The sequence below is a fragment of the Podarcis filfolensis genome (assembly GCF_964270895.1).
Source record: "Podarcis filfolensis genome assembly, chromosome: 13".
NCBI classification, from domain to species: domain Eukaryota; kingdom Metazoa; phylum Chordata; class Lepidosauria; order Squamata; family Lacertidae; genus Podarcis; species Podarcis filfolensis.
The window spans coordinates 38,736,463-38,760,576 of NC_139615.1; the positions used below are offsets into that span (position 1 = coordinate 38,736,463).

Consider the following 24,114-nt stretch of genomic DNA (forward strand, 5'->3'; position numbering starts at 1 on the left):
TTTAGAAGGCGATTGGGCCAGATCCGGGCCCCTGGGCCTTAGTTTGCCTACCCGTGTCATGGATCATCTTTCCACACCAGGAACTGGACTGGAACTTATAGTCCCAGCACCCATGGCAGGACAGTGATGATGCACACATGATTCCTGATGAGATGACTTTGAGGTCTTCTCAGCGGGAATTGCATCGCATCATTTTCCTGTAAGGGATGCTGGGACTAGAAGCCCCAGAGTTAACCCACGACAGGGGCACATGCTTCACCAGGGCATGAGAGCAACTCAAAAAAGCCACCTTTACAGCTGCGACTCCCCAAGATAATATTTTTTGGAGGGACCTTAGCACAGGAAGAGAGACCACTGTCAAGTTGCAATATTTATTTCAAACATCAATTGCCTGTCGTTCTAGATCTCTATGGCCCTACCTTTGCAAGCATCCTTGCAAAGGGACACGGGTGGCGCTGTGAGTTAAACCACAGAACCTAGGACTTGCCAATCAGAAGGTCAGCGGTTCGAATCCCCGTGACGGGGTGAGCTCCCATTACTCGGTCCCTGCTCCTGCGAACCTAGCAGTTCGAAAGCACGTCAGAGTGCAAGTAGATAAATAGGTACCGTTCTGGCGGGAAGGTAAACAGCGTTTCTGTGCGCTGATCTGGTTCACTAGAAGCAGCTTAGTCATGCTGGCCACATGACCCGGAAGCTGTACGCCGGCTCCCTCGGCCAATAAAGCGAGATGAGCACCGCAGCCCCAGAATTGGCCACAACTGGACCTAATGGTCAGGGGTCCCTTTACCTTTACTAGATCTCTATGGCCCTACATTTGCAAGCATCCTTGATCTGAGTGCTCACAATACCCACTAAAAGGGAACCTCCAGCAAATCTAGCTGGACACCAGGACTTTACACATAGACCCAAAAAACCCCACCTAGCATCAAATGATCTAGAGGACGGTAGGCAAACCTTAGAGATATACTGCATTGAAGAAAGCTCTGAAGGCTCTGCCCTGACTCTGGTTTCACAGCAATGAAAGCTGTGTCTTGTATGAGGAATGTCAGCCGCCACTGTTGAGGAAGAGGAGGTGACATTCATAGTAGGATCACAATGGTCAGGCTCCCTTAGCTGGTCAAGACAAACTCAGTCTAAAGAACTTGCTTATTTTGGAAAAAAAATGTGTGCCTTCCCTTCCATTAACATTCTCAGCATGGTTCACATCTGAAGCATAATGAAAATCAAAATATAACTAAGAAAACTAAAAAAATGTAGCTTAAAAACTCTGGAAGCATGAACAGTCAGCTAAAGCCTGTAAAAGAAATAAGCTGGAAGCCTGGATTTAAAAAAGAAAGTCTTCACCCAGTGCTGATGTACCATTGAACTTGGCGCCAAGCAAGCTTCTCAGATGCAAGATGCCATCACTGAAAAGGGTCCCACTTTCCACTCATTTAATTTCGGAGGTCCTCTCCCAAGCCTGAAGATAAATGTAAGTTTCAGACAAGCCTCGGTGGTCATTCAGTAAGAGCTGTTTGGCAGTGGAACGGACTCCCGATGGAGGTTGTGCACTCTTCTTCCTTGGAGGTTTTTAAGCACTGGTTGTGTGGCCATCTGTCATGGATGTTTTAGCGAGATTCCTGCCTTGCATGGGGTTGGACTAGATGACCCTTGGGACCCCTTCCAACTTGATTTTATGAAATGGAAGAGCCATAGCTCAGTGATGAAATACGGCCCTTGCTTGTACAAAGTCCCAGATTCAACCCCATTTTCCTTTAAAGAATGAAGAGCTGGGATTGATTTGTGCCCAAGACTGTGCACTACAAGGCTACATGGGCCACCAATCAATATAAGGCAGGGGCATATGAAGAGCCACACGTACTATTGATTTCAGCACAATTGTTTGATCACTTGACTTTTTTCTAATTCATTCTTAAGGGAGCAGTTCCTCCTGGGCTCATGGGAAAACTGTAAAAAAAAGAGAAAGAAACTTGGCTTTTCTTAATCCTGGGAATGAGAATTGTGAGTCACCCCTGGACAAAACCTTGCTCAAAGAGGCCAACGCAGCAGGAGTCATTAGCTCTCCTAAATACTCTTGCAGCAAACATGGGCCAACACAACTAGAACATGACTGCCCTCTCCTGGGCTCTTCAGGAAAGTCAAGGAAATGAAGCCGTCTCGTCCCAGAACCAAATGAATCAAATTCACAGGAAGCAGGCTTATGCCGTTAACTGCCCTGGCTTATCAATACCCATGCAGAACCTTCGCATCCACAGGCAGCAGCCTCCAGCAAGAATATGTTGGGATCAAACAGCAAGGAGCAGTCATCACCGCCATGACCCACATGCGAGATTCTCATCGCAGGCTAACATGCCTGGCTGCTAGAAGAACCCATTGGTCAGATCCAGCAAGATGATTACTACATTTTACCCATTTCAAGAAACTGCACCATTTCCAGAAATGCACCAAAGCCCTAATAGAAGCCATTTTTTCAAATGTTTGATGTTTTATTGCTTTATTATAATCATTATTATTAATATTCTGTTGGGAGCCGCCCAGAGTAGCTAGGGAAACCCAGCCAGATGGGCGAAGTATAAATAATAAATTATTATTATTATTATTATTACTATTATCTTTCTACAAAGCAAGGCTCCTCAAGGCTACTTCTCATCTGACGTGCTGCGCTCCAGGATGGATGTCCAATATAAATACACATGTAGAGTTTACCTGAGTGGCACATGTGCTTTTGGAATATGGCTGCTTTTCTCAGAAGTATCTGAGGAAAGGGGGCCAGACCCTTTCCAAATTGCCACTCTCATGTATTTTGATATAGTCATACCTTGGTTCTCGAACTTAATCCTTTCCGGGAGTCCGTTCGACTCCCGAAATGGTTTGAAAACCAAGGCACGGCTTCTGATTGGCTGCAGGAGCTTCCTGCACTCAACGGGAAGCTGCGGAAGCTGCGTTGGACGTCCGGCTTCTGAAAAATGTTTGCAAACCGGAACACTTACTTCTGGGTTTGTGGCGTTTGGGATCCGATTTGTTCGGGAGCCAAGCTGTTTGAGTACCAAGGTACCACTATATACACCAGGGGTCAGCAAACTTCTTTAGCAGTCCACTGTCCCTTAGACCTTTTGGGGGGCCGGACTATATTTTTGGGGAGGGAATGAACAAATTCCCATGCCCCACAAATAACCCAGAGATGCATTTTAAACTCATGTACACACAGCAGGCAGGCCCCACAAATAACCCAGAGATGCATTTTAAATAAAAGGCCACATTCTGCTCATGTAAAAACACGCTGATTCCAGGACCATCCGCAGGCCGGATTTAGAAGGCGATGGGGCTGGCCCCGGCCCCCAGGCCTTAGGTTGCCTACCCATGGTATATACATATTCCACTTAGAACTTGAGAGTCAACCTACCCCCCAAAACACACACATACAAACAAGCCACACTGCAGCCAAGCAAGCTCTGGACCCCCTAATGCACAGCTTTCCAAACTGTTCGTGTTGATGACACTTTTTAGACATGCATCATTTCACGACACAGTAATTCAGTTTCACTAGCAAACCAGCGGTCTACCTGCTCCCTTTTCAGCCAGTGCTCTTTTCTCCCAGTCACAAGATGTATATGACAAAAGTGTTTCTCACTCCATGAAAACGAACTGGGGGAAATGACTCTGTAAGCTGAAAGCGGAGACGAAAGATGCACTTTCCCGTTTGTTTTGTAGCACAAGAAAATCTTTACTATAAACTTTATTTTATTTTTAAAAACGCATCTGGCTTGGAACAATTTAATCCACCCATCCCAAGCCCTTTCCAGTGAAGAAAGACGTGGGGCCAATTTCCTTTAATCTGGGGACGGGGAGGAAGGAAGGGAGAGCTGCTCTTTGACATTGTCAGCCCCAGGGATGCCCTAAGCTATGAGGCGACACCAAGCGAGAGTGGTAACTCTGCTTATGGGTGCAACTATATTTTATACCCAATGATCTTCTGCCAGGTCACCCCTAGTGTAACTCTCTCAAATCATAAAAGCAAAAAAAAAGGTTGATCTGCCCCAATCCTTCGCCCTCAGTTGGAAACTTTGGTGACTCAAAACACACCGCATTCTGCAGTGAACAGTTGTTGCCCAGTGCTCAGCAGTGGCGGCTTGTGTCCATTGGCACTGGCAAGAATCCAGGGAGCCCAACAGTAGGTGGCGCCAGAGCCACAGGCAGGCAGAGCAGACTCATTCCAGCTTTGCTCCATTCCGCTTCCCAGCTGAGTTCTGCAAGGGCAACACTAAGGAAGGAGAGGAAGCAGACAACACTGGTTGTGGGCTGGCAGAGGTTAGTGGGGAAGTGCCCCATCTGCCCTAATGGACCAGCTTCCGCAGGTTAGCTTCATAAAATGCAAAGCTAAGGTGGTTGGTTGAAGCTCCCATGGAAACTCAAAAGTTTAAATAAAAAAGAGGGGAGGAAACTGCCTTGGTCTTCTGCATCACAGCTCTTCTGTTCCTACCACCAATCTTCCAAATATTTCTACATTGGGAGGGGCTGCAGGAGAGCTGTTTGACCTGGGCCTCAAGCTCAGAGGCGGTGCTCAGATATAGACCCAACTTGTGGTTATGCACATTGGGCCAGCCAAAATGCGGCATCCTCTCTCTCAGCTAGAGACCTCAAAAGTCGGACAAGGTCTGGGCCTCTCTGCTCCCAAGACAACCTGCTGATCTGCAGTAAGGTTTGATGAAACACCATTTTTGAGCTTTGGGCTTGGCAGCCAATCACAATAGCCAGCAAGGCTGCTCTTTCTTCTATCCTGGTTTGCAAAAGCATGTGCCCGCTGCCTGGCTCAAGGGGGTGATGTTGCAGGAGAGAAGTGGGTGGCTCTGTGTGTGTGTGTGTGTGTGTGTGTGTGTGTGTGTGTGGCAACCCCTCTCCTCCAACCCACGCCACTGAGGCTGTGTCCCAGCCCAAGGCACCAACATTGTCTGATTTTGAAGGAGGGATTTTGTGTTGTCAACAGCTTTTTAAAAAGGTTATTCATGTACAGTGGTACCTCGAGTTAAGAACTTAATTCGTTCCGGAGGTCCGTTCTTAACCTGAAACCGTTCTTAACCTGAGGTACCACTTTAGCTAATGGGGCCTCCCGCTGCCACCACACAATTTCTGTTCTCATCCTGAAGCAAAGTTATTAACCCGAGGTCCTATTTCTGGGTTAGCGGAGTCTGTATCCTGAAGCATCTGTAACCCGAGGTACCACTGTACTGTACTGGAGTACACAAGCCAGTCGCCAGGTGAGAGGTTTTCAGTTCACCACCAGAGGAGCCTGGAGTTTGCATAATTTGCCAGTGAATTAAAGGATATGGGGTCAGCAAACTTTTTCAGCAGGGGGCCGGTCCCTCAGACCTTGTGGGGGGGGTGGACTATATTTTTGGGGGGCGGTGAACAAACTCCTATGCCCCACAAATAACCCAGAGATGCATTTTAAATAAAAGCACACATTCTACTCATGTAAAAACACGCTGATTCCCGGACTGTCTGCGGGCCGGATTTAGAAGGCAATTGGGCCAGATCCAGCCCCTGGGCCTTTGTTTGCCTACCCATGGGATAGCGGCTACATGGTTTGCTTAAAATTCCTTTGGAAGTGGGAAGGCAAAACCTGAACATTTTTAAAAGGTGAAAAACGCATTTATCACCACTAGAGGGTGAGCCTTGCTTGCAAAAAGACTTCAGGGCTCTTAAAGATCTCTTGGTCCGGCGGCAGCAAGTCGATTGAAGAGGAAACAAGATAACACGGGGAAGTTTTATCTCCAACACAAGTGTGTTTAGCCAGCATAAAGAGAAGGGTGTCCCCCGCTTTTGTGCTCTCAATCCCTTGAACCTAAAACTACACACGATAAACTTTGGTTCCATGGCGTCAACAGCCTGGACAGCCGACGGCACAGTGCCAAACAGGGAAATAATTAACCACTTGCCCTATGGATCGCTTCTCTTTGCTCCCAGAAATCCCTGCAGTACCTATAGAATTAAGGTTATTAGGGGCAAGCCGGGACCGGATACATTCACTAAGGATACGCTGGAATTTCAAACCTGGCATCTGAACTGTGGTCCCGCCAGCTCAAGGAAGCATCTCTCCAGCACGTGCCTTGGGATAACTGGCTAGAAAGACTGTCATATTGGCCACTTGCCTGTGAGCCAACTTGGGTGGATGGTTGCCATTGGCTGAAGTGTGGAAAGGAATGGCTCACTCACTTGAGCCACCTGTTACCATTTGCTTTGCAGGGATACTTTCTGTAGCACCTCTACCTTGGGGCATACGGAGCATCGTAGTTGTGGATTGTATTAAGCAGATCAGGAGAGTTTAAGGTGGGTAAGGGGGAAGTTACAGTTCTGGACTCTGTGGCCACTGGACCCCTTTCCCACCCCAGGCACACATAATTTCACTGGGTGCAGATTAGAATTTAAGTCATTTCCTTTCTCATCATAAGGCTTTGAAAAGATTTTTTTTCCACCTCCACTCATGTTCTTTTGATGCACTTGAACGAAGTCACTCCGGGTTATAACTCTCAACACTGTGAATGTTCATGAACATATAACAGTGGTTCCCAATTATCCAAGTACTGTAGATCCCCCGTTTTTCAAAAGTCAAGCCATGGCCCCCCTACTTTTGAAAACGCTGATATCTCTGTGGTACTTTTTGTCACGTGAATGGTGCCACGGACCCTCCCCCCCTCCAGGGGGGTATGCGAAACCCCTGGGGTCCGTGAACCACCAATTGGGAGCCATGGCTCTATAACATCACTGTAACAGCCACTTTTTCTCAGTTGCACGTAACCAGGGGTTGGGGGAAAAGGAATGAATGGAACTGGTTGCTTCCAAAGAAGAGACTTCTGCTTTTCTTGCTTAGGAAGTTTGGCATCCAAGCTGAGAAGGCCAGATTGCTGACTCTGATTATTTAGTGCTAATTGCTCATTTGCTCTCATGATGTCCCTCCTGCATCTCCCTGAAACCTACAAGAGCTACCGTATTTTTCGCTCCATAAGACGCACTTTTTCCCTCCTAAAAAGTAAGGGGAAATGTGTGTGCATCTTATGGAGCGAATGCAGGGGGGAGGCAGGCAGGAAAAGCCCCCAAGAGCCGTACACAAGCTCCGTGCGGCTCTTGGAGGCTTTTCCCCAGGAGGGAAAAGGGACTGACGCGGCCAGTCAATCCCTTCTCCCTCCTCGTAGAAAAGCCCGCAGGAGCCGCGTGCTCCTTAAAGGGTGCACAGCTCCTGTGGGCTTTTGCAGGAGGTGGGGGCATTGCCATAGCTGCGCACAGCCCCTCCTCTTTAGCCAAGGAAGCCTCGTGCAACCTCTCCAGCTGGGAGCAAAAGCCAAGGCAGCAAGCAGGATCCATCTTGGCTTCTTTGCTCTTTGGGGCTGGGGGGGGGGGGGATAAGGTTTTTTTTCTTGATTTCCCCCTCTAAAAACTAGGTGCGCCTTATGGAGCGAAAAATACAGTAAATGCCTATTTAAACAAAAAACACGCGTACACAAACTCTCTTGGAATTCTACCTTAAAAAGAAAAAAATGTGACATAGCACATCTACAGATGCCTGGAAAACTGCTCAACTATAGATCGCCTCTTAAACACAGCACCTGATTTTCCAAAGAGGGAAGGAAAGGCACTTCAGTTTGAAGAGGAAAAGGGTAGGCAAGGAACGCCAGAGTGGGGGGAAAGGAGTAGAGTGAAGAAACCGCAGCTAAGTTGAATGTTTACCCTGGCTATTTTGGAGCCATTTTTAATCTGCTTGAACCAAATCAAACACTGTTGATATCAGTTTGAATGGAGCAAGAATCAAATACGGGATTATAAAGGAACGGGGCCCAGATAGCGACTCTTACGTGACACTACAATGTTTATTTCAGCGCAAGGCAAAAAGCTGCTGTTGTGCTAATGCGTTTGGCAGGGACAGAAAATGCTCCACGCTGCAACCCCTGATAACACAGCGATTAAGTGCAGCACAGCCTGTAAGTATGGGAATCTGCAACCAGAAGAGAACGTGCCAACTGTTCGGCGATGTGCTCAAACCTGAGCAGGTGGCACAGCCTTCCTCAGGTCTCCTGCAGTTTACAGAGCCCACTTTGCTGGCTGCAAGGAGGGGTGACATCTTTGCATGTTTATCTCTAGCTACCTATAAGCAGGGGTGGCGCTGTGGTCTAAACCAGAGCCTAGGGTTTGCCGATCAGAAGGTCGGCGGTTCGAATCCCCACGACGGGGTGAGCTCCCGTTGCTCGGTCCCTGCTCCTGCCAACCTGGCAGTTCGAAAGCACGTCAAGCGCAAGTAGATAAATAGGTACCGCTCCGGCAGGAAGGTAAACGGCGTTTCCATGCACTGCTCTGGTTCGCCAGAAGCGGCTTAGTCATGCTGGCCACGTGACCCGGAAGCTGTACGCCGGCTCCCTCGGCCAATAAAGCGAGATGAGCGCCGCAACCCCAGAGTCGCCCACGACTTGACCTAATGGTCAGGGGTCCCTTTACCTTTACTTTACCTATAAGCAGAGAGAGTACTACTGCCCAGCTTCCAGTTTTTGCCTTTTCCTGTTCCCCAACAAACAAAAGCATTCATGAGAAACATTCCTTTAACCAGGCCTTTGGTTGAGCTGATTTACATCCTATGCCCCTCTAATATGTGGCTTTTTGGGGCGGCTATTGGGTTGTTGTTTTTATTATGCATTTTGTGGTTTTATATCTTGATTTTATTCTGTGAACTGGGTATAGGGCGGTATGTAAACTTAATAAAAATAAAATAAAATGAGATATTTGGAGATGGGGGGAAGGTTACAATGTGAGTCAGTCAATCTTGTTCAATGGAATTTATGGCATTGCCATCGTAATCTTTGTAAGCCTCCACTTGTACCCATGAAGACTAGAAACTTTTGAAATTAAAAACTGAGAATCTCATATCCTTTGCTGTTGTGCAGGGTGCTTGCTACAGTCTATTATTTGTGAAGTGACCCAGTGGCCCTGATTGTGATAAAACCTTTTTTTAGAAGTGCCTTTTGCAAGTAACTTTGCAAATATATAATACTTCCAATGGTAGCCAGGGTGTCCCCGTAGAAACGTACCTACGGAGCCGGCAGTTCTGCCCCAAACCTTTTGCATCAAGAGCTAGCTTCTGCAAAGTGGAGGGTGACCGCTGCCATCCCTTACCCTGAATATTTTACGATGGTTCAAAAATGAGTTACCTTGCTGTCTAGCCTTCGGGATCTGCTTATTCTAAATAAGAGGCAGGCACACAGCTTCTGAAAAAGAAGATCTTTTTGGCCCACGAAGATTTCTACTTGTTTCAGCCATGGCAGGACAATACTCTACTTGCATCCTGGGACTATATAAAGGTAAAATAAATCAAAACCGCTCAGCTGACCACAACGTTCATGTATGTAACCTGGTTCATAAGAACACCAAGTGGGTCTGCAGTTCCACGGACTGCACAGAAGTGCAGTGTTCTTAGGTTCTGTCACGATTGCACAGGGGTTCTGTGACCACATGAATGTGCACCGCTCATGTGAGCAGCAGATGACAACCGCATGCCAATGTCCGCTAAACCTGCGTGGGGCACAGAGAGACAGCCCACCACCTGGCTGAAGAATTACATCGCATCTCGGCACCGTGTGGCTTTGTAAGAACCCCTTCAGCACCAAGCGCCCGAGTCCACGTAAGCTGAATCTGAGCCATCTCATGATGCCGTAAGGAGAGTACATGACCAGTCCAGAAGGCAGGAGGTTCGCCATTACGTTGGGAGTCTATGAAGAAAGGCAGTCAGTCCATCACAGTCCACTGAGATGTTCTCTCGCCGCTCACGTCAGGTACTGCACCACGAGGAACATGAGCACGCAGGTCACAATCATGCCTCCGATCATGAAGTACTTATCCTGGAAGGCACGTTTCTCAGTGAGGCGCATGACTGTGTTGGATAAGCCGAGCATGTTTGCAACATCCAGGATTTTCTTCTGGGTGCCCTGAAGGTGAGAGAGAGAGAGAGAGAGAGAGAGAGAGAGAGATGCGGCAACGTTAGGGAAACGAACAGGCAGACTCTCTGAATGGCTTCGGCATCCTCCACTGTCAGGTGTTGTTTACTGAGAATCACAGAATTGTAGAATTGGAAGGGCCCCACACGGTCATCTAGTCCAACCCCCTGCAATGGAGGAATCTCAGCTAAAGCATCCGTGACAGGTGGCCGTCCAAGCAGAATGAGCTTTTACAGAACAAGGACTTGCTTTCCACATCCCTCTGAATCCTCTGCCTCCATCCTCCCCTGCTGATCTTCTGTTGTCAGGAGCTGGTTAGGTTTACCATGCCATCCCAAAACCATACTTTCAACACTTAATTTTTTTTGGGGGGGGGGAATATGGAACCCTCTGTTTGATTTAGAAGTTTCCTTTCCAGCAACACTCCGTTTTAGACAAATGGACATACTGTTTTTTAAAAAATGGCAGCACCAGTGCTCTCACAAAGCATCTTAGGCTGGGTGGCAACAGGGTTGTGGGTTATGGCCCATATGGTGGAAGGTCAGTGCTAGAGAGGCACAGCTCTCACCAGGAAAGCACAACCTGTCCCATGGCTATCACCCACCTGCTTTTCCATGCAGGTTTTACCTGTGCTCCGATAGGACCAGGAAGCAGGAGGAGGAACAGCCTTCCACCAATCAGAATCAGCACAGTAACAAAAAAATAAAAGTATATGACCCCTCCCTTCTTCAGGAGTCAGAAATCACAGGTAGGCCAGGGGGATATGGAACAAAATGCCACAGTGGAGAATGCCTTTTTTTAAAAAGAAAGCTTTGGTGGCCAAATTCCATATAGAGTGGTACCTCAGTTCTCAATTGTAATCTGTTCCAGAAGCCCGTTTAGCTTCCAAAAGGTTCAAAAACTAAGGCACAGCTTCCCATCGGTTGCAAGAGCTTCTTGCACTCAGCGGAAGCTGCGTCTCATGTTTGAGTTCCAAAAAAAGTTAGAAAACAGAAGCATCTACTTCCGGGTTTTCGGCATTCGAGAACCGAAACGTACGACAACGGAGGAGTTTGGGAACCGAGATACCACTGCATATATATACAGTGGTACCTTGGAACTCGAACATTATCTGTTTCAGAACACCGTCCGACTTCCGAAATGTTTAGAGTTCTGAAGCACGGCTTCCGATTGGCCGATAGCTAGGTTTTTGCACAGTGGAAGCTGTGTTGGACGTTTGTGTTCTGAAAACCGGAGCACTTACTTCTGGGTTTTTGCCGTTCAGGAGCCAAAACGTTCAAGAACAGAGCTGTTCGAGTTCCAAGATACCACTGTATTTCACTTTTAAAACTGTGTTTGGTGAAGGCTTTCACTTCACTGAGGTCCTCCCTTAGGAAGCCAGAATTATGCTGCAGACTCATGTAACCCCAATGCTTCCTTTTCCACAGGGAATCTGTCCTGGAGCAGTGCCACAATTGGTGTGATAGAAAAATCGGGAGTGGCTCCAAGAACAGCAGCAAAGGCGTGCTGTTGTGTAGGGCAACAGTGAGAAGAGAGCCAAGAAATGCTACAGGTGTGATACCTCCGTGCTGCCTACTGAGATGCAGATACACAAAGAATGAGAATTCTCACCCCAGAACTCTGAAAAGGAGCATTCCACATTTCCATCTAGGAATATTCAGCCTGTGAGCTTCCATCTAGGGAGAGCCACGTCGACATGCTCATCTGATCCGATGTGATTACCAACGGGATGCTAAAAGGCTACAGTTCATTTCCAGGATGACATCACTCCAAAATGAACATTCAAGCCTGCAAGGTCACATCCTGTAACGCCTTAAGAGGCTGGAGTGGGTGTTTGGACAGCTGTGTTCCAAGTGGGGCCAGGGCAGCGCAGGGAAGCGGTTTCTCTAGCTTGGCAGGAATATCAGGGGTTGCCCGGTGGCTCAAGCCTACCACACCCAGCCTGCTTCTTCCAGAGGAAAAGGGCTGGGGTTGGAATAAAAACAGGCACGGGGTTCGGAAACGGCATTTACGTCAGCGGCTACCGAGGACACTTGAGCTTTTAACCTCTGCACGGCAGGGAGTGGCGGCTGGGGAGACAATAGCACCCGGCGTGGCTTAGGGACCCCAGAAACTGCATGCCATTGATAGTGGAATGCCCAGAGAACAGGGCAGAGAGTTAGGAAGAAGACCCCGAGCGTAGAAAGTGATAGAGATGCAAGGAGGCAGAACGACTGGTTGAAGGGCGGAAGGAGACCAGAGCCAGCAATAGCTAGAGGAGGAGGAGGAGGGCAAACAGTGGAGTGAAGGAACGGTGGGCCAATGAGAAGAGGGAAGGTAGGGGAAACCTCATATGCAAATAGTCTTGCTCTTTTTAGGAACCGCTGGCATGGAGGATCCTGATTCAGGAAAAGGTTTTGGATAGGATAGGCAACCTTCAGATTCTCTTTTAATTCACAAGAAGCTGCCTTATACCAGGAACAAAGGAATTATCCAGCTTAGCCTTTTACTGTCTGCTTGCCCCATGGTCTCAGGAAGACCCTTTTAATAGGTGGAGCCAAGGTTCCTGAACCTGGGACCTTCTGCATGCAAAATATTTTCTCCACCACCCAGCTTTGCCCCCTCCCTGGACCGATACTCAGAGCTTCTTATCCAGGAGTAAATTTGCAAAACTCTGTCCAAATTTGCAGCAGGGCACAACGAAGCTACAAGAAACCCTGACAGGTTGAATTAATGCTACATTCGCAACATGTGGAATTTGGGTGTATCCAAAAGCCTTGAGTGCAGCTACAGCGGTGGCGGTTTCAAAAGGGGAAGATTGGTGTGGAGTTTGCCTCCTGGGATGAGTCATAAGGAAAGGGTTAAAATAGGTGGGATGTGATTGGCCAGTGAGAATGCAAGGGGGGAGTAAAAGTTAAGAGTGGAAGATTTTGAAAATTGAGATGAGTTGAGTTGAGTTGAGGGTTGAGGTTGGGGAGTTGAAGAAGGAAGAGGGAGGAATAGGCAGTGGGTTGGTAGAGTTGTATTGTGAGAGAGTGAGAGGAATTGTTAGGTGGAGTCAGATAGATAGTTGGAATAATCAGTTTGGAGCTGTTAGGAACTAAGAATAAGAAACTGACAAAAGAACAATTAACTGAAACCATAAGCTTGTTCCTGCATTTAAAAATAAACTTGATTATTTGTTTATGTTAACAACTGACTGGAGTCCGTGTGTCCCCGTGAGATACGGGGTGGTGGCAGCAGAAAAAGCAATCGCAGTGGCGGCACAGGGTCAATAGACCGTCAAACGTCCGGGGGTCCTGTGTGTGATCGCTACACTTGGCTTTGCCGTACGGCGGGGGGGGAAGGAACAACAGAGGAGTGATAGGGTGACAGAGGAGAAGTTGGAGAAGAGACACAGAGGGCAAGAATGAAAAGAACCTGCACCTGAGTTTTACTTCTCAGAATTCTGGAAAGTTATCAGAATTAAAAGAGGGGAGAGAAGAAAAAGTGGGTGCCTACTCCCCATATATAAATATATTTTAAAAAGCTGAAGGTCCCATCCCATGCCCACCTTTAATGTCATTCTCTGATCCCTCAGGCCCTGCAGAATGCTGGTCCCGCTGCCAATGAGATCGTCCATGCCACGGTGAGCATTTTGGAGGGACTCATTATGCTGCAAGGTTTCATCGATCGGAATGGTGGTGTCAGAATCCTGCAAAGGGGGAGGAGGGAAGGGAAGCATGTTGGTTATCTTTCCTTGGCACTCTGAACCCAGAAGGAGAAGGGTGTCAACAAAAGCCCATGTTTTTGGTTTTTTTAAAAAAGAATCAGCATTATTCTGCAGCAGTGAAGTTCAAACTTTCTGTCCTTACATTTTCCACATAGGACTGACTGCCACAAAATCGAGCTGCTGCTCCATGTGTCCTCAAAGACTAAGAAAACTCCCCATGTATTACAGGAGAAGATTGGCAGTGGTGGGAAAGTTGCCTTGTGTGAGTTTGGACATCGTTGCTGATCTCCTTAAGTGCTAAACCCCATGTTTTCTTGCCACCCAAAAAGACCCCATTTGAGAACAACAGCTGTTAAATAGATAAACACTGGGACACAGGAGGGAGGCGAATATTAGCACAAATCTACTGGTTTTACGGGATGACATACGTTAGTGGTGAATGTTCGGGCCAGAAGCTCCTCCCGCTGCCTCTCTTGCTGCTCCCGTGCGTAACGCCGGTGCTGGAAGTTCCTCAACGCCGTCTGCAGGTGCTGGATGTCGTATTTCAGCTGGTCGACTCGTCTGAGAATGACAAGTCACAGAAAGGAGGAAGAAAGCTTTGATTTTCATGTAAATACAAGAACAACGTCTAGCTACAGTAACTTGTCCTATGGTACGGTCTTATTAAGTTTCATATGCAGTACACAAGCAATACAGTCGTATATTGGAAGTCAAATGGAATCTGTTCCAGAAACCAAAGAACAGCATCTGATTGGCTGCAGGAAGCTCCTGCAGCCAATCGGAAGCCACGTCGGACGTTCGGGTTCCAAAGAACGTTCGCAAACCGCAACACTCACTTCCGGGTTTGCAGCGTTCCGGAGTCTAAAACGTCTCAGTACCAAGGCGTTCAGGTTCCAAGGTACAACTGTACATTTATTTATGCATTATCAGTTCAAGTATAGTCTCCACAGAGATTCTTGTGCTGTGGGTGGAATAAAAGTATCTTCTGTCTTATTTATAAAGCAAAAAAAAAGGAAGCCAAGTCTCGCCAAAAGTGTCTGTCCTTGAAGTGCCTTTAATTACCCTTCTGTGGCGAGTGAGGCATTCCGACAGAGCTACATTATTCCAAATATTATTTACCCAGATTTCAATGGGGATTTCTATGGGTTGTTTCCAGTATCAGGCTACTGTGAATCAGGTTGCTGATAATAGAAAAAAAACACACACACAAAATCTCCGCATTAAAGGCTATTGTTTACATTTGAGTCTAATGGGAATAAGGCAAGAACTGAATTGGGTGGAAGGGATTGCTGTGTAATTTTGGAAATAATGGGAAACACCTTTTCCTAAAAGGAGCATGCTATCATGCAACTCCACCAAGCATGAAAATATGAACCTATCACTCTGCAGCCTTTTCCAGCAAGAGGAGAGATGCTAGTGTTTATTTTGGCTAGGCGAGTCCAGTGACAGCGAAATATAATTTTAAGCGAGGCCTCCTGAAGACGAGCAGAGATTGTTCGTAGGGTTGGGTTGTGCCAAACTGATTGCCACGTATGACCTGCAATTATGATCCCCAAGTCTCTTTCCCATACCGCCCGAAGGCTTCTTGTATCAGCAGGTCTCTTTCCTTAAGAGCTCAATTTTAAGCTGCCTTGAAGTTCTTTTGGAAATCAGTGTAATTAAGAAAACATTCACAGGCATAAGAAAGAGAAAAGCCTGGTAGAAATGACTGGCAGAATCCGGGACCAGGGAGAAGAGGCGGTGGAAGAAGATTGGAAGAAATTTAAAGACTATCTACAGAAATATTGCAAAATTAATGAAAGTTAGAATGATGTTGGATAGAAATTAAGTGGTTTCCAGCTGTAATGCTTTAAGAATATGGAAGAAGGGTATAAATAGGAGGGGGGGGGAAATAACTAAAATGGTGTTGGAATGGAAATAAGTGGTATTAGTAACAAAGTTAATAAGAATATGCAAAAATGATTGATAATGGATGAAAATACTGAGTTATAAAATGTCAAGTTATAGAGATAAGATGAATGAAAGAGGGTAAGGATTTGCTGATTTGATTATTTAAATGGGAATACAAGAAGGGGAGGTGTGAGGAAGTCAAAGAAACAAGCAAATGAGTTTTAAATTATGAAAATGAATTGTTTTTAATTTTTTGTATCTTTTTTTGTGTGTTTATTATTATTTTTTCTTGTTTTTTTATTATGTGTTTTTGTATATCTGTTTTTTGTAAAATCTTAATAAATATTTCTTAAAAAAAAGAAAGAAAGAGAAGAGCCTGCCACATAGCCTGATTCGTTCGTAATAATAAATTTATTGCCCTGCACCTTCTATCCCATATGGAAGGCAGCAAGCAATGCAGTACCATAACAACAACAACAACAACAACAACAACAACAACTTGCCCCAAGGACAGGTCAGAAGGCTGCACTAATATATGTCCCAAGACACAGGAAGTAGTTTGGGAGGGCAAGGAAGAAGGTAACTCACAGCTTGGCGTTCTGCCGCTTGCTAGGAGGCTCCTTGTTACAAAAGATTTCCAAGCGTTCCAAGTTGCTGAAGATCCTGTCTATTCGCGCCTGGATTTCATTTTCCACCACTGAAAGAGGAGATGAGGGGGGGAAAGTAAGAAACATCAGGGCCAGATGGACACTCACTGTTTTAACCAGCACATACCTTCTTGCCAGGCTTTGCCAGTTAAGCCTTGCCCACGCTGTGTGAAATGGGAGATTTCTACCAGAGAAAGTGGAAGGTGCTCATGTTCCTAGTGCCACCCATCACAGAGCTAGGTGGAGAAGGTGCCCACCACAACCATCGGGCCAGGGACTGCGAGGAATGCCCTGCCACTTCAGCATGCGGAAAACACTTCGCCACTTGCCAGTAGTGGTATTGCAAACATTTGTTTTGAGTATTTTATGGAATGTGGAAAATAAAGCAACAAAACAAGGAACAAATCCCGTCTATTCAGAGCACGATGGGCAAACATGCATACATTTTGGTGGGGGGGCAGTACAATATATATATATTCATGCTGTCCAAATTTCTGCTGCTGTTGAGATGTATTTGTGAGAAATAACCACCTGTGGGTTGTTTTTTCGCTGCAGGATTCTGATACTGTGCATAATCTTCTCGGAAATTACAACTGTCCAAAAGTTTCTTAGCTAGGCAGCGGTATCCAAATCGTTCAAGTGCCCGAGTCACCTTTGTGTTACTGACTACTGCTACCAGAGGACGCTTTATCAAGCCTTTAAATTTACATTTTAATTCCCTCTTTGGACACATAAACCAAGATAATAAAGCAAGCTCTGCTAAAAAAGCTGCCATTATTATTATTATTATTATTATTATTATTATTATTATTATTATTATTAACAACTCTCCTGTATGTTTTCCACAATCCTGATAAAAAGTTAGCCAGAATCTTTGCATTTTAGAGCACTATCACCAAAGTTTATTATAAAATCATAGAACTGGAAGGCACAACAGACAGCTAGTTCAAGCCCCTGCCATACAGGAATCTTTTGCCCAACATGGGGTTCAAACCTCTCCAACAATTTGGGCCAGCCTGTAGGGGCACGTGAGAGAGCCGTACAGGGGTCATGTACTAACTGCGGTATATTTCAGTGTGGTTTCTCTCAAGTTTGTTGGACTCCAACTCCCATCAGCCCCAGCCAGGATGGCCAATGATAAAGGAGCTGTGGTCCAATAACATCTGGAGGGCCACATGTTACCCACCCTAGTCATAGAAGAATGCTTCTTCTACAATGTGACCTGCCAGCCACATTTCTTTTTTTGCAATTATTTGTATGCTGAAGTGCCTTTCCAAAAGGAAACTTACACCACTGGGCCAATGAGGATATAAAAAATCTACCACCCACGGCTTTCCCCATATCCTACCCTTCACTCACTACAGTGGTACCTCGGGTTAAGAACTTAATTCGTTCCGGAGGTCCATTCTTAACCTGAAACTGTTCTTAACCTGAAGCACCACTTTAGCTAATGGGGCCTCCCACTCCCGCCGCGCCGCCACCACACAATTTCTGTTCTCATCCTGAAGCAAAGTTCTTAACCCGAGGTACTATTTCTGGGTTAGCAGAGTCTGCAACCTGAAGCGCCTGTAACCCAAGGTACCACTGTACAGCAAAATGGAATCAGAGAATTGTAAGTCAGAAGGGACCCAGAAGGTCATCTATTTCAACCCCCTACAACGCAGGAATCCCACCCACAGCTGTCCCTGGGTGGGCTTGAACTTCCAACCTTCTGGCTAACAGCCATACGCACAGACCCATTACACCACCTAAAGGTCAAAACATATTAATGGTTTCACTTGGACACATATTGGAAACACAGGTCAGGGAGCACTGGCCAAGGCAACAGTGAGGTTACCCTCTTCTATTAATTACTCACAGTGGACTGACTGCTTGTCTGATGTCTCGAGGCGGCCCATGTATGACTGGACCTCATGGACCTGCCTGTTGAAAAGAAGAAAAGTTCTAGTCAGCCACAAGGGTTCCGGCAGAAAAGGAGGATTTCTCAAGAAGGCAAACACACGGCAGAAAGGAATCATCGGTGCTCAGAGCAATCAGAATATTGAAGTAAAACCCCTGGTATAACAGGAAAAATACTGTGCAAGTCAAGGGTAGCCAACCTGATGTTCTCCACATGTTGCTGGACTACAAATCCCATCATCCCCGGCAGTGCAGGCTGGAGCTGATGGGAGTCCAACAACATCCACAGCCACAAGGTACTATGATGGCCATCCTGGCAGTATGTAATCTCATACTTTGCAGAACAGATTTCCTTAACATTTCTCATATACAGTGGTACCTTGGTTCTCGAACGTAATCCGTTCTGGAAGTCCTTTTGACTTCTGAAACCTTTGAAAACCAAGGCGCGGCTTCCGGTTGGCACAGATGCCCCGGAAACCCTAGCTGACAACCGCATCGGACATTTGGCTTCTGAAAAACGGTTGGAAACTGGAAAACTTACGTCTGGGTTTTTGGCGTTCGGGAGCCGAAATGTTTGAATACCAAGGCGCTCGAGAACCAAGGTTTCACTGTATTCTCTGAAATATTTACAAGGCAACAAGGACACAGGCAAAAGCGGAAATACAAAAAGCAATCTGCCTCATCACTTGTGGCAAGACTTGCCTCCAGGTGACCAGAGAGGGAATATTTGCAAAAGATGGCACTTCTCTTCTTATGGCAGAAATGACTGGCATGGAGATGCATAGTTGGTTTGAAATCTCTTTCCATTGGCTAAAGGAGCATCCAAATTCTGAATGAACACTGTAGCACTTGAGCCACTCTATAAGCAAGAAAGTTAAAAGCTGGGATATCTCGCCGTGATTATCTGGCATTTCTCTTTGGGACCTCCTCCAAAACAAAGAGTGGGAATGGCTCAGCCCTGCCAACTAGAAAACCTGTTTTGGAAACAGACTGGGGATATCAGGCCAGAGGCAGAGAAAAGGCAACAGGACGTGGGAGATCAGGTAGGGCAAGGAGGGGAAGAATGCTCTGCCCCACGGGCACCTCCTGGAAAGGGATGCGTGGCAGAAAAATCACTTGAGCACACCAAGAGAATGACTAAAAGCAGGGGTCAATAAAAGGGGGGGGATCATGAGACTCAGCATCTGACAAAGAGAAGCAGCTCAGGTGTGCTAGAGTCTGATGGGCAAGACAGAAAGGCTGCAACACTAGCAATGCCACAGAGAGCCATTCGCTTTGCAAGCACCTTCTTGGAAATCATCCCAGCCAACTATCACTAGAGCCTAGAAGGGATCAAGGACTGATTCAGGGGAAGCACCAGTTGCTGGGTGCCAACTCCCATCAGCCCTAGTCAGCATGGCCAATGGTCAGGGGTGCTGAGAGTCCAACGACGTCAACATATGGAGAGCACCCACTTGGCTACCCCTGGATCTGTCGGTTTCTGCTGGTTTGGGACAGAGAATTGAATGAGATGGCCTTCAGTCCAACTCTTTATGATTTACTCAACTATCTTTAGCTCATTTTCATTTTAGTCAACACAAACAGGCTCCACCAGATGAGGAAACAAGCATGACAACAGCTTCAGCAACCTCTGAAGTCTCCACAACCTTGCTTAATGTTTTAACGTTTGGAAGGTTTTCAAGAACATGCCAACTCAACACCTGAGCACATGCCAAAACTGAGCACATGGTATGTCCATGACTAGCTCTGGACATTTTTTTAAAAAAGAAAAACACCATAAGGGCATGTAATGTTCTTTTCATCAGATTGTCAAGGTGTATGGTTTTTAAAGCTTTAAAGATTAAACAGTGTAAGATGCAGGAATGTAGGACTTGGCTACAAAGTTCAGTGCTAGACTGTAGAAATAGGCTGGAACTGCACTCGCCAACATGGTGCCCATGGGCATAACGGCACCCTTGAGGTCTTCCCCTGGCACCCACTAAGTTGTGAACACCCCACTTTGTCATGAAGTGCCATGGGTTGTTATCTCCCCCAACCCACTGAAAACTACAGAGTTGTAAAGGAAGAAGATGGAAGAGTAATGCTCTTTCCCACTTCCTCTTTCAGCATGATATATAGTTTTCAAGCTCAGATCAGCAGCTTAACAGAATATAAAGTGTCTGAGGTAAAAGGGAACAAGAAGCAAGTAACCAAAGAGAGAAAGGGAATGGAGACAGAGAGGGATAAGGCATATATTGCTGGCATCCATCTGCCTCAAGAGACAATGGAAGAATGCACCATCAGAGATGAAGTCAAACCATTAGAAAGATACAGCAGCTGCTGTGGCTGTACAGAACAACAAGGGAGGGACATGTTTTATTGCAGCTGGGGCAGATGAAGACATCTGGTTTCGCTGTTACAGATGCACACACATAAACGTTGGATCCAGTAAAATAGATACTTTTGAAATTGCATACTTTTCTTATGAGTTCCCCTCATTCCCTAACCATCATCAAATCCATCTCCACTGACCAAAATATAAAACTCACATATCTGGTGCTTTCTAGCACCACCATGATACAACAGGGATTCAACATGCATGAATTCTTATAGATCCTCATATTTCTCCTGAAAATCACCACCAAGTGATAGGAGACCGTTTTATCCACAAATGTACTCTGTGGTTTGTTGACGGTTTTAACATCCCAGGCAAAAATCATGAAGATCCATGCCGTGGGTCTGTGGTGGACAAACACCAGCTCCGTATTCATACTGTGTGTTGCACTACTTTAAACTTTAATATAATGGTGGATTTTGGAGGATGCTGTGAATATCATGCAAATTCAAGAGGAGCCATGTTAGTTCCACTGGTTCCAGCTTTTATCCAGACCTCCTGGAAGATCAAAGATTCTGTGTGTGCTTACTCAGTCTGGGGCAAGAAAGAGAAGCCGAAGAAGTGGTGCCCATGGCACTCTCACAAGATTCCTAATTTGCCCATGGGTTCAAAAATATTGGCAACCCTAGAGAATCACTCTAGGATTACAAGGGTGATGGCAAAGAAGAGTCTGTTTTAAAGAGGCACTGTGTTTAACACTCAGGATTTCAAAAATCTGAAAGCCATCCCTTCCATCCAGGCCAGGGTTGAGTTTGTCAGAACACAGCTACTACTCAAAGCCATACACAATACAAAAGGAATGTGTCTATGGCTGGGGGGAGGGGAGAATCCACTGTGACCCAGTGCCTAGAGAACAGAGTCTGGACCTTGTGTAGATTAAACTACACATGAAAATCTGGGGAATCAAAGTACAGCTTAATCTTAGATTTTAATGGCACAGCAATCGCTCTTAGTTTCAGTCTCGGTCGCCCAGTATCCAAATGGATGACCTTTGAGTTGTTACAAGGATGAACAAGATACAAGTGAGAAGCCCTCTGCACATTTCTTATCCCCATTTCTCTGAGTGTAGGACCCATACAACTCAATGAGACTTACCTCTGAGTAGACAGGAATAAGATTACACAGTAAACAATGGTTAGCAATCACCTGACTCCTGCTACCAGGACTACTTACTCCCCTTCCCAATTATGAAGTCTCTCACAGTAGAGAGGAGAAGGAAAGATTTCCAACAGCAGCCCTCATGACAGACACTAAGTTGGTGATCTCCCTTTTCTTCTATCCTCCAGAGCCCCAAGTGTATCCACTAATTTACTGGTGCTGATTTCAGGCAGAAACAGCTCCAAAGTAGTCCCTATTTGTGAACCTGTCCTTGCCACCTGATGTTACCCTTTGGTGTCCCATATCAATGACTGTTTCCTCCCTTCTTCCCAACATGGATACTCAGCCTGCTTCCCAAGCTTCACGCTGCTTCTACCCCTACACAAAGAATCATCATCCTGATTCTTTCCTGTTCTCGCTTCCCTCCCAATATGCCCCCAATTATTTATCCCCATCCTGCTGTTCACAATCTCCCCCACCCAGGGCTGTGTTTCCAAAACTTCTTATTTCTGAATTGAAACTGGAGGCCTACCCAGTGGGATATAGCTGCTGAACGAGATTACAATGATGAGCCGCATTATGCTAAAACTTACGCCATCTGACTCAAAGACTCTGTGGAACAGCATGGTGAGAAAAAACATAACAAAATGGGGTGGGAATAATGCTGCCTTTTTTTTTCAGCCAGAACTCACCATAACTGAGTTCTGGCACATCTTTGGTGTGTTCTGGCACCTCTGTGCGACAGAGACAGAGGGTGGCATGGTGCTCGGGGTTACGCGGTGGAGGCAGCAGTTTGTATTTTTTGCCGCGGCACTGCGGCAAGACTTTCTTAGGTCCTCCCCCTAAAAAAAAATCTCAGCAAGTTCCAGCAACAAGTGCCTATGCAGCAGATCTCATGACAGGAAGCAAAATCCTCTTGAGCGACAGATGGGCGTGAAACTCCAGTGCATTTGAATGCTGCTCTGTATCATTACATCTGACCAACTGCTGCATTACTGGCCGCTCTAGCTTTTGATAGCACAAGAACTTTTTTGGTGGCGCAAACAGACGCACCCCCACCCACCCTGCTTATCAAAAGTTTCTACCACTGTCTTTGCTGTTCGGCCGAGAATCAGTGACAAAAGCACTAAGGCTAACCCCCCCCCCCCGCAATATAGAAGGCGATGTGCTTCATGTTCAAACACTGTCAGGCGAATGATTAAGAGACGTTGCATGAAGATCTTTCAGTGGGCAGGCAGGCAGGCAGGCACCAGAACCAAGTTACACTTCGTTCAAACTGCCACAGACTTTTTACTTACGTGGCCTTCCACTCAGCCCCTCCTTCTCGATATAAATACAGGGGTACCTCGGGTTAAGAACTTCATTCATTCTGGAGGTCTGTTCTTAACCTGAAACTGTTCTTAACCTGAAGCACCACTTTAGCTAATGGGGCCTCCTGCGCCGCCGAAGAACAATTTCTGTTCTCATCCTGAAGCAAAGTTCTTAACCTGAAGCACTATTTCTGGGTTAGCGGAATCTGTAACCTGAAGCGTATGTAACCCGAGGTACCACTGTCCTCAGTGCTGACCTAGTACAGCAGGGCTGTTGCTACGATTCACATATACGAACGGGGGGGGCATATAAATGCAGATTATGAGTTGGAATATTACTGCCCTCCGTCCCATTACCATGACTACCACTCCCCTCCCCCACAGCCACCCCACTGAAACCTCCCTCCACCCCACGGCTCTCCCTCGGTTTCCCCCCATTTACTGAAACACCTCCGCCCCGCCGCCGTCTTCCCTCCCGAGAACGAGGTACTCTTGTTATTACTATTATTATTACTATTATTATTACTACTACTACTACTGCAACCTCCCGCCCCGCACACGCACTTGTTGGTCTGGTGGTAAAGCGCCTCCATGGCGGCCGCTCGGCTGACTGGGCTCCCCCACAGCTCCCACTCTTTAACACGTCACCCGGTCCCTAGACCGGCGCTTCCGGTTTCCGGCTTGCCGAAGGCCCCTTGCCTGTGACGTCACCCGCTCGGCGCCGTCTGCCCCTGCCGGCGCCTGAGCAACTGTTGCAGAGAAAGGAGGCGGGGAGGCGGGGAGCGGGGCGGAGCTGGCAGAAGAGGCGGCCGGGTTGATTTTTATCAAATCAAGTCGCTGCGCTTTCTAAGCCGGGGTTTTGGATTTAAACTGCCTCCCCACTACTACTACTACTACTACTACTACTACTACTACTACACACAGTTGATGTCAGTTTGCAATCATGCAGTACGTTTTCATATTTGCATGCGCTGCAATTGACATATGCAGCTGAATAATAACATTAATGGCAAAGTCCATTCCATCTCTCTCTCCGCGTTCTGCAAGAGTACAGTAGGCGAAAATAACCCTATCTGTCCTCAGTCTGCTGGACGTGTTGTTATTTTCACGCGCTGAAATGGACACGCGCAACTGAATAATAAAACAATAATAACAGTGGCTCCGCTCTTTTCTCTCTTTTCCTCAAGTGTTGTTGTTGTTGTTTAGTCGTTTAGTTGTGTCCGACTCTTCG

General features: G+C 46.5%; 2 protein-coding genes across 3 annotated transcripts in view; both read right to left on the reverse strand.

The window, feature by feature from the left end:
* Nucleotides 1–9,286, reverse strand: part of LOC310747856 (la-related protein 6-like) — a 34,231-nt gene extending 24,945 nt beyond the window's left edge. Inside the window, exon 1 of the mRNA XM_083583172.1 lies at nt 9,192–9,286. The gene's annotated coding sequence lies outside the window, so the exon portion shown is untranslated. The remainder of the gene's footprint in view (nt 1–9,191) is intronic.
* GOSR2 (golgi SNAP receptor complex member 2) lies at nt 9,247–23,575 on the reverse strand. 2 transcript variants are annotated; one of them, XM_083583623.1, is made up of 6 exons: nt 23,448–23,575; nt 18,061–18,125; nt 16,144–16,252; nt 14,094–14,226; nt 13,507–13,647; nt 9,247–9,965 (listed from the first exon to the last, which is right to left on the reverse strand). In XM_083583623.1, the coding sequence occupies exons 1-6, from the start codon at nt 23,474–23,476 to the stop codon at nt 9,804–9,806; spliced, it is 639 nt and encodes a 212-aa protein (XP_083439749.1). In that variant the 5' UTR covers nt 23,477–23,575; the 3' UTR covers nt 9,247–9,803. The 2 variants fall into 2 exon arrangements, with proteins under 2 accessions (XP_083439749.1, XP_083439750.1); XM_083583624.1 differs by lacking the exon at nt 13,507–13,647.
* Nucleotides 23,576–24,114: the final 539 nt, after the last annotated feature.